The sequence below is a fragment of the Bos mutus genome, chromosome 1 (assembly GCF_027580195.1).
Source record: "Bos mutus isolate GX-2022 chromosome 1, NWIPB_WYAK_1.1, whole genome shotgun sequence".
Lineage (NCBI taxonomy): Eukaryota > Metazoa > Chordata > Mammalia > Artiodactyla > Bovidae > Bos > Bos mutus.
The window spans coordinates 129,257,542-129,272,972 of NC_091617.1; the positions used below are offsets into that span (position 1 = coordinate 129,257,542).

Consider the following 15,431-nt stretch of genomic DNA (forward strand, 5'->3'; position numbering starts at 1 on the left):
TTATCTCTTCTTGCTATTCTTTGAAACTCTGCATTCAGATGCTTATATCTTTCCTTTGCTCCTTTGCTTTAACTTAAATTTTAAATTTGTTTTGTATGAGAAAATACCTTAACTACTAGTTACTCATTTAGATGTTGACTTTTTTTGGGCACTTGAGAAATTAATGAGAAGTTTTGTAATTTTCATAATTAAAACAATAAATTTAAATTATTTTTATGTAATTGTCAAAGCCCAAGTTTCTCACAAATGCTCAAATGACAAATGACAAGGCAGACAGCAGGTTCCACAGGCCACCTCCTGCAACACGACTTTGAGGTTGAACGTGCAATTGAGAGAAGCCTTCAGCCATTGCCATCTATTTGCCGTATTCTTGTATCTCTGGTCTTGCATACATTTTGTGCTTCTTCCTTGATCTTGATGTCAGTGCTGTTTAAGTAATACCTAAGAAAACCCAGCGACATAAATTAGAAATTAAGGAATAAGACTTTGTCAGATAGGGTTGAGCTGTGGACAGCCACAACTCATAATTGTCAAAAAAGTGTTTCATTCTCCTCCATAACCACTTTTCTTCCCACTTCCTTCTGCAATAAGAATGTAAGCTATAAAGATACCAAAATCATGAAGAGGAAGGGACTCTTTCCAATATCAGCCCTTCATAAAAGGAAATCAACTCTGATGAGTCTCACTCATTCTGTTGGGAGGCAGATGAAATCCTTTCTAGAAATTTGGGTTTTCTGGAACTTAGGTTTCCATGTCCATCTGAACCCAACCTTCATGGGTAATCCCAAGTCATCCCCCCATGGGATGCTTTCTTATCCTATGTCTTGATAATTTCTAAGTGGCATCTGTAAGTGGGAAACTGGCTGTATTTAATAAACTAGGTACTGTTTATTTCCTGTGGGTAACTTACTATGATTTAAAGGATTTAAATGTATTCTAGTCAATAAAGTTTTATAAACTGATAGATATAAACTCTGTTAAACTCTCTCAAGATAATTTTATGTTGATATATTAATGTACTTTTTCAGCTTATATTTGTAATTTGAATTTTAAGTATTTCTTTTTATTTTTTATTTTATTTTTTTAAGTATTTCTTTTTAAAAAAATTTATTTTTAATTGGAGGATATTTGCTTTACAGTGTTGTGTTGATTTCTGTACAACAAGGTGAATCAGCTATAGGTATACATACATCCCTCCCTCTTTAGTCTCTCTCAAAGGCCTTTAAGTATTTCTTAGTCATTTCTCTCTCCTCCCCTTCCTCTCACCTTCTCCTCTCCTCTTGCCCTGCCTTTATTTCCTTTTTTAAAAAAAAATGTAATGGTTAATGATTGTAGAATTCATATATTCAGTGTATCATTCTACTTCTAGCTAAGTATATAATCACTTTTTTGCCTGCTTACCTATAGAATACCTCAGCAGAGACCATCTTTTGTTAACCTGTATTAGCAATAATAGATTTTTGAGGCCTTAGTAATTGCACGTATACTTCTCCTTTCTTTTGACCATCTCTGTTCCTGTGTACCAAGAAAAAACGGATAAGTGGTTCAGAAGTTATAGGAGAGAAAAGTAATCTTTTTTTTCCTTTCAACTTTTAAACAGCTTCAAGCACTGCTTCAGATTTGGCCTAAACTGCCCCCCCGGGAGGCCCTTGAGCTTCTAGATTTCAACTATCCAGATCAGTATGTGCGAGAATATGCTGTGGGCTGCCTGCAACAGATGAGGTATCTCCTGCAGGAGGCTTTTTGGGGTCAAGGAATAACTTGTGGGTGAGAAGAGAAGTTGAGATCTGCTTGAATGTTCTGTAAGAAAGGAACAGGCTAGGAATGATTCCGTTCAAAGCATTTGTTCTCTTCCTCCCTATTATTCTCTCATACTCTCAAGTCTCTCCTATCCAACACACACACACACACGATACAGATGTTTTTCTTTTTGGCCATACCACATGGCGTATAGTATCTTAGATCCCTGACCAAGGATTAAACCCACACCCCTGCAGTGGAAACATGGTATCTTAACCACTGAACCATTAGGGAAGTCCCCTCTCTATAACAAAAAAACAATCAAAAACTGCTTCTGGTGGTCCCCAAGATCACTCTCCAGTTCCATGACTCTTGGCTAAGATTTATTATAGCAAAAGAATACAGAGCAGAATTGGCAAAGGAAAAATTCATGGGGCAGAATCCAGAGGAAACCAGAGAGATGCTTCTAAGAGTTCTTTCCAAAAGGAGTCACACTGACTACACTTAATTCCCCCAGCAACAATTCGTGACAGCATGCCTGAATACTATCTACCAGAAAGCTTGTTAGAGACTTGGTTGTAGTTTGTTTGTTCATTAGTTTGATTTTTATTAAGACCTAGTCATTTAAGTACCTCTGTTTAGCATATTCCCACATCCTAGACTCCCAGAATGAAAATGGGTGTTGGGCATAAGCAGTACTGTTTGCAGAACAGTTTAAGCAGTGACCTAGTCTTATTTGTTAGGGTGGTGAGAAGCCTTCCCTGTCTACATTCCCAGATGCCAGCCAAGGGCTAACCTTGTATGCTTACTTTTTCAAAGGATAGCAATCTTGCTTGCTATTCTATTAACTCTTTTCTGTCCACTACCCAGAACTAAGAAATATTAATTTCTTAATTTGTATTTTTAAAGTTTTTACTTTTAAGTATTTTTTAAGCAATTAACATTACAGTTGGAGTCTTCATAGTTTGCTTATTTAGTCCTGATTACTTTCACTTCTCAGAGACAACTGTTAACACAAATTTGGTGTGTATTTTCTATACATCATTTTTCTGTTTTTATCAGTTTTATATATCTATACAGTATAGGTATGAGGTAATATTGTACATTTAAAAATTACATAAATGTGTCTTGTCACATATATATTGTTTTACATAGTTTTTTTTTCCTTTATCAAACATTATGTTTTTGAGGGTAGTCTTCTCCTGGTATGTATAAATGTAGTTTATTCCTTCCACTAGTGTGTAATATTCTGTCATAGATATTTATTACATTTCTCCATTTCTCTATTGAAGACCATTTTAGATTTCTCAAAATTTCCCATTATTAACAATGCAGTGAACATGTTTGTATAGTCCCTTTAGGGTAATACATGTGTGAGAATCTGTGGGATTTATTTGATAAAATATCATTTCTGAGACAATCTCAGACAATGAGCATTTAAAATTTTTTCCATTTTCCTTCTAGCCTCAAAAGGAGGGGTTATACTGTATGGTTTGCTTTTTTTTTTTTTTCTTTTGGCTGTGACGCACAGCATGTGGGATCTTAGTTCTCAGACCAAGGGTCAGACCTGCACCTCCTGCATTGGCAGTCCAGAATCTTAACCACTGGACCACCAGGGAAGTCTCTGTATGATTATTTAAAAAGCAAAACTTCTCAGAAAATTAAGGATATAGTGATTTTTTTTTCTTTTTAAAATAAATCATTTATGTTTTAAATTGTGTGATATTCAAAGCAAATTATACAAAATATTTTTTCAGGTATGTTTATGAGATGTCTTTTTAAGTATTAGGAAAGAGGAAGCCCCTTCTATACTTCTGTCACACTATTTATAGGTTTTATAATGGGCATGGATTTTACAGTAAGCTTAAAATTGTTGTATAGATAGTTTTTATAAATGAGGCTCCCCATTGTTCCTCAGCCTCCCTAAGTTTGCATTGGATACCTGAGGGGCAGGCTACCTGCCACCTCCTTGGAATGAGCCAATTGTTGTTTTCAAATATATTGACCCCTAGGCAGAGATTGCTGTGATCTCATGTTCCATATAGGTAATTCTAATGTGTCTTCCTCTGTTAAATTTTCTGCTTGTGAGGTGTTTTTGGTTTTTTTTCAGATGAATGATGTTCTAGATTTAGGTTCCACATCTGATTTAGACTACATTCTTAACCGTTTATTGTCCAAGACTAGTCACCAAGTAGAGGCCTTGAGATAACATATCTTAACCTGACTACAGGAATTGCCTCTAATGAGACTGTTTACATGTGAATGGTTTGGAGATAGATACAAAATAGAGAGCCACAATCTTAATTAATTCAGCTCATTTAATTATAGTGTTTTGTTAATTCCTTGAGTCCTTCCAACTTATAAATGTACTCTTTATTCTTCAAAGTATTTGAAAATTTTAATTGTTCGTTCATTATCTGGGATCAAAAATTACTTAACCCTTTGATAGGAAAGGAAAATTAAGTTGCTGAAGTACTGATGGAATTTGTATTTAAAAAAACTGATTGAGTGAGTATGTAAACTTCTTCAGCATGATCAGAAAACTATTTTTATTATAACTCTGGGCTGATTGTAAATACAGTCATCATTTGTATCAACCTCGTTAACTTACTCAAAGTGCCCCATATAGCTGTTCTTTGCTCCTTTTCATATACTCTTCTGTCCACCGAAATCCTCAGCTTATTTTGTGTTATTATAGTCATGAAAGTGAATATAAGCATGCAACAGGCTTGACCCAAAAGAACCACTGTTTCAAAGTTAGTATTTGAAGTTTTATAAGTAAGAGGGGTCTTTTTCCAGCTCTGATTGTTGAGTGACTTACTCTGTGTTTTGTTTCTTTCAGTGATGAAGAACTCTCTCAATATCTTTTACAGTTGGTGCAAGTTTTAAAATATGAGCCTTTTCTTGATTGTGCCTTGTCTAGATTCCTACTAGAAAGAGCACTTGCTAATCGGAGGATAGGGCAGTTTTTATTTTGGCACCTCAGGTAAGTCTTTTATATTTCAAATTGAGTCCACCATATGCTTTTGTGAGTATTAATCAACATAATATAGGACGTTTAGCAGAACAGTCCAGCTGCTTTGTTTCTGAGTCATCCATAACATTTATGCTTTCCTGGTGTCTTCTCCTATTTCTCAATACCCAGATTCTCAATTTTCATGATTTGGCAATGTAACTCAGATAAATAAGTGTCCCTCTATGCCTCCTTGATTTTTAACTGTAATTAATAACTTTTCATCATAGTAATTTTTATTACTACTACTGATGGTTATAAGTATTGCTGTTTTCCAGTAAAGTATACTTACTGTGTTGACATATTTGGATTAAGAAATAGACTTACTTATTCCTACAAAAGGTTGTGGATAGTTGTATCATCATTGCTACTATTGTGTAAGTAAAGATTTTAGGAATTCCCTGGTGGCTCAGAGGTAAAGAATCCACCTGCCAACGAAAGAGACACAGGTTCAGTCCCTGATAGAAGAAGATCCGACACACCGTGGAGCAACTAAACCCGTACACTATAGTTATTGAGCCTGTGCTGTAGAGCCTGGGAGTAGCAGCTACTGAAGTGCGTGTGCCCTAGAACTCGAGGTCTGAAACAAAGGAAGCCACCACAATGAGAAACCAATGCACCACAACTGGAGAAAAGCCCATCCAGCAACATAGACCCAAGGCAGCCAAAAAATAAATAAAATTATGTATGTATACACACACACACACACACAAAAGATTTTAGGTTTTCCTATATCAGCAACTTTATTTTTAGCTTCTTTATTGACAAGGTCATTTTCAGAAATATATCAGTGTTAGTAAACCAGTTTATATGGGAGTAAAATTGAGAAAGAGAGCTAAAGATCTTTTGTTTCCTAGGAAAATTGTCAGTTCTTTGTTTCTGACTCTACTCAGACATTTGTGATTTTTTTCCACCTGGACTTCGTGTTTTTGAAGCTAATCAGTAACAGAAAGATAACTTTTCTCCTCTTTGGCTTAGCTTCTTAAAGAAAATAAGCTGTATAGTATTTTGATGTAATTTTAGGGGTTATAGTTATGAATCTTGATTTCTTTATTATTAACGTTTTAACTTACCTTCTTTCTCATCTAGTTCAATCTTCTTATTTTTAAATCCTCAAATGAATAACAGAGTAAGCTATTCCTTCCTTTCAAATGTGTTTACCATTCTTTAAATGAGAAAAAATATCAAATAGAAGTCAATTGAGAGATTTGTTAATTGTGTGATATGAGTCAGATCTATTTCATCTTCAGTTCAGTTCAGTTCAGTCGCTCAGTTGTGTCCGACTCTTTGCAACCCCATGTATCGCAGCACGCCAGGCCTCCCTGTCCATCACCAACTCCCAGAGTTCACTCGGACTCACGTCCATCGAGTCGGTGATGCCATCCAGCCATCTCATCCTCTGTCGTCCCCTTTTCCTTCTGCCCCCAATCCCTCCCAGCATCAGAGTCTTTTCCAATGAGTCAACTCTTTGCGTGAGGTGGCCAAAGTACTGAGTTTCAGCTTCAGCATCATTCCTTCCAAAGAAATCCCAGGACTGATCTCCTTTAGAATGGACTGGTTGGATCTCCTTGCAGTCCATGGGACTCCTTGCAGTCCATGGGACTCTTAGGAGTCTTCTCCAACACCACACTTCAAAAGCATCAATTCTTCAGCGCTCAGCTTTCTTCCCCGTCCAACTCTCACATCCATACATGACTACTGGAAAAACCATAGCCTTGACTAGATGGACCTTTTTTGGCAAAGTTATGTCTCTGCTTTTTAATATGCTATGTAGGCGGGTCATAGCTTTCCTTCCAAGGACTAAGTGTCTTTTAATTTCATGGCTGCAATCACCATCATCTTAATTGTCTATAAATTGGTAATATTATCATTTCACTCCAAAAAACAAGATGTAAAAACTTCAGATTTCATGGAATAAACCATTAACTAATGTTAATATCACATTTCTTTTCAAACTACAGTGTTTAAAGAATTAAAAGGTTAGCATCCAACCAGTGACTGTATATGTGATATGATCTTCCTTTCTTTGATAAGCATCATCAGTTAATTTCATTAAAAAGTATTTTCATTTGGGGACCTGAAGTATTTGATAAATCTTTACTGTTACCTTTTTGCAGATCTGAAGTACACATTCCTGCTGTTTCAGTACAATTTGGTGTTATCCTTGAAGCGTACTGCCGGGGAAGCGTAGGTCACATGAAGGCGCTTTCTAAGCAGGTATCAGCTTGCTTTAATCTTCATGTTCACTTTGCCACATGATATATGATAAATTGTGTCATATGCTATTTCTCCCATCACATTGTTTCATAAGAGATTTCCATATCTAAATTCAATTAATACATTTTTTAATAAACAATGTAAGCTTAGAAATTAAGTTTTGGCAAATTTAGCAGAATGTTATAGAATGCTATTTGAAAAATTAGGATTCCTCATAGTATTAGTACCATGACTTAACTTTTAGTAGCAAATACCTATTTAGACATGCTTAACAATGGGTTTGATGGTAACTGTTGTGAAATCTTTAGACTCTGTTTTTTCATACCACTGAGATACTCCTTCCAATAAGAATAGTGTATATGATTCATATGCTCTGTCATTTGTTTTAGATTGACATATTTTGACACCTTAGTTCGTAGGTGTTATAACTTCTAGAATTCAATATACTCAAGCTGCTTTTTCAAACTGTGTATACATGCCTGAAACTGTGATATTTCAGGCATGAAATATCTCTCATATTCTGTCATTTTCTTCCTAGGTCTTCATTTTCTAATCATTGCAGATAATGAGGTATTAGTCATTTTTAATAGATCAGATATTAAATGCTTACTATATGCCAGGAACCAAAATAAGTGTTTTAAGTATGCTATTTTACTCTCTTAATAATGTGCCACAGTAGTCACTGATACTGCCTGGATTTGACAAGGTGAAAAACAAGGTTTTAAGAGATTAAATAAGTTGCCTAAAAGTTCACAGTTATTAAGTAAAAGAATAAGTTTCAGACTTAGTTCTGTCCAAGTATAAAACTAAATCTCTTTTTTTTTATTATTATACAGGGAGTTTTCACACTTTTTAGCAATAGTCCTCTTTTTTAAATCAAAATAAAATAGACAACAATTTCATTTTTTCAGTATAAATGTATCTTTGAAGCTAAAGTAAAACATAAGCCAATAAACAGATGCTGTTTTACTGAATACAGAATTCCATCAAGGGTTATTGTTGACAGTTGTCTCAGTATCCAGTTATTTGTGTATTTTTGTTTTGGAGATAGTCTTGACTCATACAGCTAAGTAATTGCAAATAGCAATGGTTTTTCAAGAGCTTTCGTCCAAATGAGATGCATAACCATGGCCCAGGCTTGATTGTTGGTGGCTTCTTGGTGCCCTAAAGGATGAAATGAGAGCATTTCTGCCATCAAGGGAAGCAGCCCTGTATTAGCTTCTTCATGCTGAAATTGTTCATTGACAGATAGCAATGACATGCTCTTGTTCTTTAGCAATAATTTTTCATGAATTGAATGTTATCTAGCCTACCACTAGAAGTTTTTTTTTTTTTCACTTTAGAAATCCATTTATTCACAAATGATTTGTGCTGTTACAAGGGTAACAAATCTGAGTGTTACATACAGTCTTAACCAGTTAGTGGCCTTATTAACACATGGGGTTCAGAATCAGACTTCTCAAACAGAAAATAATAATCAGGATGAGACTAAGTGGTGAAGGAAAGACAGAGGCCACGGAGGGAGGAAAGCTGTAGGGGGGCAGGGATGAGAGGTGACAGTGAGGCTGGGGCTCCCTAGCAGAGAAAGTGGCAGGGCTGACGGGTGGGGCTGAGCAGAAGAGCCCCCACCCTCTGCCGGTCTGCAGCAAAGGAGTGCTTTCTGTTGCTGACATTCTCCTGGGAAACTGCACAGTCCTGCTGATATCACCATTTCAATTGCTGCTGCCCTGGGAAGTAAACAGAAAAGAGCCAAATACTGCAGCTCCGTCAGTGGTATGGGAAGGCAAGGGCTGGGGTAGGGTGAAGAGACAGGAACTGAGAGAGCACAAAAGGGACCAACTTCAGAAGAAAAAGGACAGATCAAAGTAAGAGGTTGAAACCTTTACCAGTTATTTTGCTTAAGTTAAAGTTCTAAGTAGTAAAGGAACTGAAAGCAGGGTCTCAGATATTGGTATACCGACGTTCATAGGGCATTATTCACAACAGCCAAAAGGTGGAAGGAACCTAAGTGTCCATCGATGAAAGACTGGATAAACAAAATGCGGTACAATCAGCCCTCAACACATCCATGGATCCCACATCTGGGGAGTCAGTCAACTGTGGACCAAAAATATTCAGAAAGTTACAGAAAGGAAAACTTGAACTTACTGTGTGCTGGCAACTATTTACATGGCATTGTATTTGGTCATTATAAGTAATTTAGAAATGATTTAAAGTATCCAGGATGGTATGTATAAGTTATATGCAAATACTATACCATTTTATATAAGGGACTTGAGAATCCACAGATACAGAGGGAGGTCCTGGAACCAAAGAAACTGAGGGATGACTGTATCATCCAGTGGAATATTACTCATTCTTACCACGGAAGGAAGTCCTGTAACATGCTACACATTGATAAACCCTGAGGGCATTATGTTAAGGAGGATAAGCCAGTCACAAAAAGATGAACAGTGTATGATTCCACTTATACAAGGTAGTCAAATGCATAGGAGTAGAAAGTAAAATGGTGGTTGCTGGGGGGCAGGGGGAAAAGAAGAGTTTTTTAATGAGTCCAGAGTTTCAGATTTGTAAGACGAAAAGGTTCTGGAGATATTTCACAAGATGAATATAATTAACATCACTGAACTGTACACTTTTAAGTGGTTTAAGACTAAAGTTTATGTTCTGTGTTTTTTTACCACAATGAAAAAGAAATTCTGGGTACTGATTAAAAATTAGAGTGTAAGAGGAAGGGAAAAATACAAACCTTCTAGAATTTGTTGATATTTTATCTAGGTGGAGAGATTAATAAGATCACACATCTGTAATTCTCTTAAAGTATTAATATTAATACAAAAAAGTTTAAAGGCTGGGGCAAAATCAGTAGGTATGTAAGAAATACTATGAGTCTGAGCTCCAATGGGCTTCAGAGGTACATTTCCAGAGAAGAGCTTTGGAAAGAGAGGTAGATTATGAGAAAGATGAAGAGGCATATGTTACAGGCACATGTTCTCCCCACGCCCAAAACCATCCCGGCTGACTGCGGTGACTGTGGACAACCACGAGGCACTGTGGCATCCTCGGGGAGCCGCCCAGGGAAGTTATCCCCAGTTTCCCACATCCCTCCTTGGCGCTTAAAGTGATGAGACTTCTCCCTCAGCACCTTGTGAGGATTTTAACTTCAGTGCTTCCCAAGATCCACCTCAGGAGAAGTCAATCTGTCCACAGGAGGCATAGTTTCCAAAGCTGTCCACTGTGAACCTCTGAGAGATGTGAATTGAATTGAGCTTTAGGGTACCAAAGTAGAAGTTTTCAAATAGCATTGGGGTCTTTCCTGAACAGAGTATTCATGACTGTACCATGGAGTTTCACACTATTCCACTCTTTCACTATTAGTCCAGATGCCTGAAAACGTTCCAGCACTCGATCAACCAATTCCTGCAGCCTGTTGGAGCCATCTTTCATATGGACTTTGGCATAAAGAACATCCACCATGCCAGGATCATCATTCATGCATTCTATCCCTGACATCTCTACTTCCAGGGGTTTGCCCCCTGAAATGTCATCAATGAATTCCTCTTTACACTGCTGTAGCATCTCACATGTCTGCTGGATCTCTTGCTCACTCAAAAGCACCAACATCCCAATAGTTAGGTGAAGCTTTTTAGGATTCTGGAAAATGCTGCTATCAACCCCATGATCCATGGAGCACTTCTCCAGTACTTCCTCCTGGAATTTCAGAAATCGTTCCTGAACTTCAGCTTCATTGAGGAAAAAGGCAAGGAAGTGAGTGAAGGGCTGCTTTCTTCTAAAAGTGAGCAGAAGAACATCAATCCGAGTTCAGGCTGAAATTACACCACTTCGATGCTGACCAGTGATTACAATTTCTCCTTCTTGTCCAGGCTTAGGAATGCTAATAGAAGTTTTGGTCTCCACTTCTAGTTTCTTTCTAGTGTCCCCTCTCTTTCCAACAATATGCTTGTAGAGTAGGCTGGGGGCCTTCACGGTACATCAGAAACCTTGTGGGGTCTGCACCACCTCGTAGGTTTCACAGGGCTCTTCTGCACACTCCACGAGGCCTTGGTAATAGTCATCATCTTCTTTTTCATGTTGATAAGTCTGTTCTTGGATGGGATTCTTCCTATAAACCCGTCCACCAATTTTTATAAGCTGTGGACGCAGAACTTCCATGATTATGTGGATCTTTATACAGGCCTGAAGGGACTAGTGAAGTGGAGAAAGGAGGAGGAGGAACTGGAGCCTGCCGCAGAGGGCGTGTAAGAGGCAGAAGTTTTTTAAAAAATGACTTAATGTATACTTATTCAGAACCTGCTATATGCCAGGGTTTGTGTTAGGTATTGGTGATCTGAAGCCACATTAGCTATGTTGCTGCCATCAAGTATTTTATATTCGATAGAATAGGTAGGAAGCATCACTATGAACAAAGCTAATGCATGTGATGGAATTCCAGCTGAGCTATTTCAAATGATAAAAGATGATGCTGTGAAAGTGCTGCACTCAATATGCCAGCAAATTTGGAAATTTGGTCACAGCTCATGAATTGCACACATGGCCATTTCACCTTCAAAACAAAATGAACAGCCAGGTACACTTTTCAAAGTTCTGCACACTGGGAGTATTTCCCTTCACTGCTGTCCTTTAGATATATTCCTGAAAGTGGCTGTTGTACCACAGTTGTATCCTGCCTACGTATTGTAATCCAGTCATCTGTAAACCATGATTAAGTCTTCTCTCTCTGTATCTATTCATCATAAAGAACTTCCCATGAGGCCATGTTGTAGGCTAGGAGAAGGAAGATAGTGTAACAGGAGTGGGAAATCATGGATATGTCGGCTACTCCTTCATGTAACTTGAGCCTTCAGGGCCAGATTGGGCTCAGATCAGATCAGTCGCTCAGTTGTGTCCGACTCTTTGCCACCCCATGAATCGCAGCACGCCAGGCCTCCCTGTCCAACACCAACTCCTGGAGTTCACTCAGACTCACGTCCATCGACTCAGTGATGCCATCCAGCCATCTCATCCTCTGCCGTCCCCTTCTCCTCCTGCCCCTAATTCCTCCCAGCATCAGTCTTTTCCGATGAGTCAACTCTTCGCATGAGGTGACCAAAGTACTGGAGTTTCAGCTTTAGCATCATTCCTTCCAAAGAAATCCCAGGGCTGATCTCCTTGCAGTCCAAGGGACTCTCAAGAGTCTTCTCCAACACCACAGTTCAAAAGCATCAATTCTTCGGCGCTCAGACTTCTTCACAGTCCAACTCTCACATCCATACATGACCACAGTCTTATATATAACCACTTTCACTGGATCATGAAGTGCCACTGTGCTCGCCCATCTTTATGTGTGCTGGGTTAGATAAAACCTGGTTCTTGACAGGCAGCTCAGGTTGCATGATTACATTCACTCTCCTCTCAAACCTAGAAGCAAACTCGAAGAGCTATTTCTCAAAAAGAGAGTAGCTGTCAGCAGGGGATGGTAGGTTTTTGTTTCTCTGCCAAATCCTAAGGACTTGTGCTATGGTTCAGCTCTATGAGCCTGCCAAAGGCCGTTCAAGCTCCATTAGGTCTGTTGGATCATGTGGCCACAACGTGTGTGGCAGTTTGGGCTTGCTGCAGAGCCTTCTCTTATTCTGGACTTCATTCAAAACCTGCACCTTTTCAGGTGCTGGATCACTCAATACATAGGCCAAGGTACAAGAGGAATATGTTGTCTCCAAAATCCAAAGAGGTTCACTAGGTTGTGCCTTATTTTGCTTGTAAAGAGGGTCCTGAGCACCAGATTATTTTTTACCTTAGAAGGGACATCTTAACATGCTCTACACTCTTTGAGCTCTAGAAATTTCACTGAGTTTGAAGGCCTCAAATTTTTTGCTGAATTTATTTCCCACTTTCTGAAATACAAATTTAAGTCCAGAGAAGTTGCTGCATGTTACTCACTGGGTTCAGTCAGCATAATGTTATCACTGTAATGGACCAGCATGATATCTTATTGAAGGGAAAGTCGATCAGGATTCCTTCAAATGAACTATGACATAGAGCTGGAGAGTTAATATACTCCTGAGTTAGGACAATGGAAGTGTATTGTTGGCATTGCTAACTTAAGCAGATTGCTTATGGTGGTCCTTATTGACACGTGTGGAAAATAAAGCATTTGTCTAATCAGTAGTTGCATACCAGATACCAGGAGATAAGTTACTTTATTTATGCAGTGAAACTGCCTCTGGTATATACCACCTGGTTAAGGCGGTAACAATCCCCTGTAATTCTCTAAGAGTCATCTATCTTTTGCATTGGCCAAGTAGGCAGGATGAATGAGGATGTGATGGGAATCACCACCTTGCATCTTTCAAGTCCTTGATGATAACACTAACCTATACAGTTATTCCAGGAATGTATTTACTGTTTTCTTAGGTAGAAATGGGTTTCCCTTGTAGCTCAGTCGGTAAAGAATCTGCCTGCAGTGCAGGAGACCCAGGTTCATTCCCTGGGTAGGGACGATCCCCCGGAGAAGGAAATAGCAAGCCATTCGAGTATCCTTGCCTGGAAAATCTCATGGACAGAGGAGCCTGGTGGACTGCAGTCCATGGGCTCGCAAAGAGTCGGGCATGACTGAGCGACTAACACTAGGTAGAAACAGTTGTAATAACTTCCACCCAGCCTTTCCGACCATAGTAGCCCTCACTCCAGAGATCAGGGAACCAACATGGGAATTCTGCCAGCTTCTGAGTATTATCTGTTTCAGTTATACATTCTGGAACTACAGAAATAACCACAAGATGTATTTGGAACTAACTGTGCCCTTTGCGAGAAAGATCTATGCTAAAACTCTTTTGTCAACTTGACCTCCGTAAGCCCCCCCTTGGTTTGGTGAACGTCAGTGACGTTTTGAGTCCCTTTGCATTAGTGCCATTCTAGAGACAGTGTCCAAAAATCCCTGAAAAGCCTGATTATTTCCTTTCTCCCAGTGTGTAGTTACTGTGGCAAAAGGCCACAGTCTCTTTGGGTAAAGTCAGTTTCAGCTTGGTTGATACTGTAGAGTTCACAGGCGTCATTTGATGTTGATGAAAGTATCGGGGGATTTATCAACTTTTCAGTTTTTCTATGTATATGAGTCCATGTTAGAAAAATGAGTCCTGAAGGTTTACTACTTAATGCTGTTGTATAAATTTAGACCATAAGCAGTATGTGATTGTAATTATTACAGTATGTAAGCTGTAAATATTAGCAGGGTAGTTTCATCTCAGTTCAGTTCAGTCACTCAGTTGTGTCCTACTCTTTGCGACCCCATGAACCGCAGCATTCCAGTACAGCATGCCTCCCTGTACATCACCAGCTCCCAGAGTTTACTCAAACTCATGTCCATTGAGTTGGTGATGCCATCCAACCATTTCATCCTCTGTCGTCCCCTTCTCCTCCTGCCCTCAATCTTTCCCAGCATCAGGGTCTTTTCAAATGAGTCAGCTCTTCGCATCAGGTGGCCAAAGTATTGGAGTTTCAGCTTCAACATCAGTCCTTCCAATGAACACTCAAGACTGTCCAATGAACACTCAAGACCTGTCCATCCTAAAGGATGGACAGGTTGGATCTCCTTGCAGTCCAAGTTTCATCTAGGTAATGTAAACTGAAAGTAGTATATTCACCTCACGTAACTGACATTTTATGTAGTATTAAATATGCTCTCCCAGACTATGTTTTTTGATACTACATTGTATTTTCCTTGTGGCAAAGACTCCTCTCCCTTTTTACCTTTTCTAAAATCTCTCACTTGAACGCCATTTGTTTCCCAACTCCTAACCTTCTGTTCAGGGTTTCCCTGCTGGCTCAGAGGTATAGAATCCATGTATCAGTACAAGAGATATGGGTTCAATCCCTGGGTGCAGAAGATCCCCTGGAGAAGGAAATGGCAACCCATTCCCGTATTGTTGCCTGGGATATCCCATGGACAGAGGAGTCTGGCACGCTATACTCCATGGGGTTACTAAAGAGTTGAACACGACTTAGCGACTAAACAACAATAATTCCCTTTTCAAAATCCCTGCAGTAATTTTCATTGCATGAATAATAAAATTCAGCTTTTCACAAAGTCAATTAAGACACCAGCATTCCCCCGCACCTTGATAAAGTCCCTACTTCTTTGGACTCATTCATATGATCAAACTACACTGGGCATTTTCTTGTTTCTCTGAGAACCCCAGTTTGATTTTTACAACACCAAAAATATGGCATATGTCGGATCACATTATTCTTACTCTTTCTTACTAATGAACAGTCAGGGGAAGATTGTACCCTTTACATGGCAATTCTTGTTATCACTGTAAACTTACAGTGTGACAAGGTGTTGAAACACTTAAAAGTATTTGGTTAATGGCCATGTGGCTATTCAGAACACTGTTCCAGGAAATGTGTATCAACATAATTATCTATAGGCCCTGAACATTTGCAACTGTACAAATGTGGAAGA

General features: G+C 38.7%; 1 protein-coding gene and 1 pseudogene across 1 annotated transcript in view; one reads left to right on the top strand and one right to left on the bottom strand.

The window, feature by feature from the left end:
• PIK3CB (phosphatidylinositol-4,5-bisphosphate 3-kinase catalytic subunit beta) overlaps positions 1-15,431 on the top strand; it is a 178,881-nt gene that overhangs the window by 135,673 nt on the left and 27,777 nt on the right. Inside the window, exons 14-16 of the mRNA XM_070375585.1 lie at positions 1,601-1,722; positions 4,583-4,726; positions 6,871-6,970. Coding sequence (XP_070231686.1) covers positions 1,601-1,722; positions 4,583-4,726; positions 6,871-6,970 — 366 coding nt within the window. The remainder of the gene's footprint in view (positions 1-1,600; positions 1,723-4,582; positions 4,727-6,870; positions 6,971-15,431) is intronic.
• Positions 8,361-12,126, bottom strand: LOC102278581 (activating signal cointegrator 1 complex subunit 1 pseudogene; annotated as a pseudogene).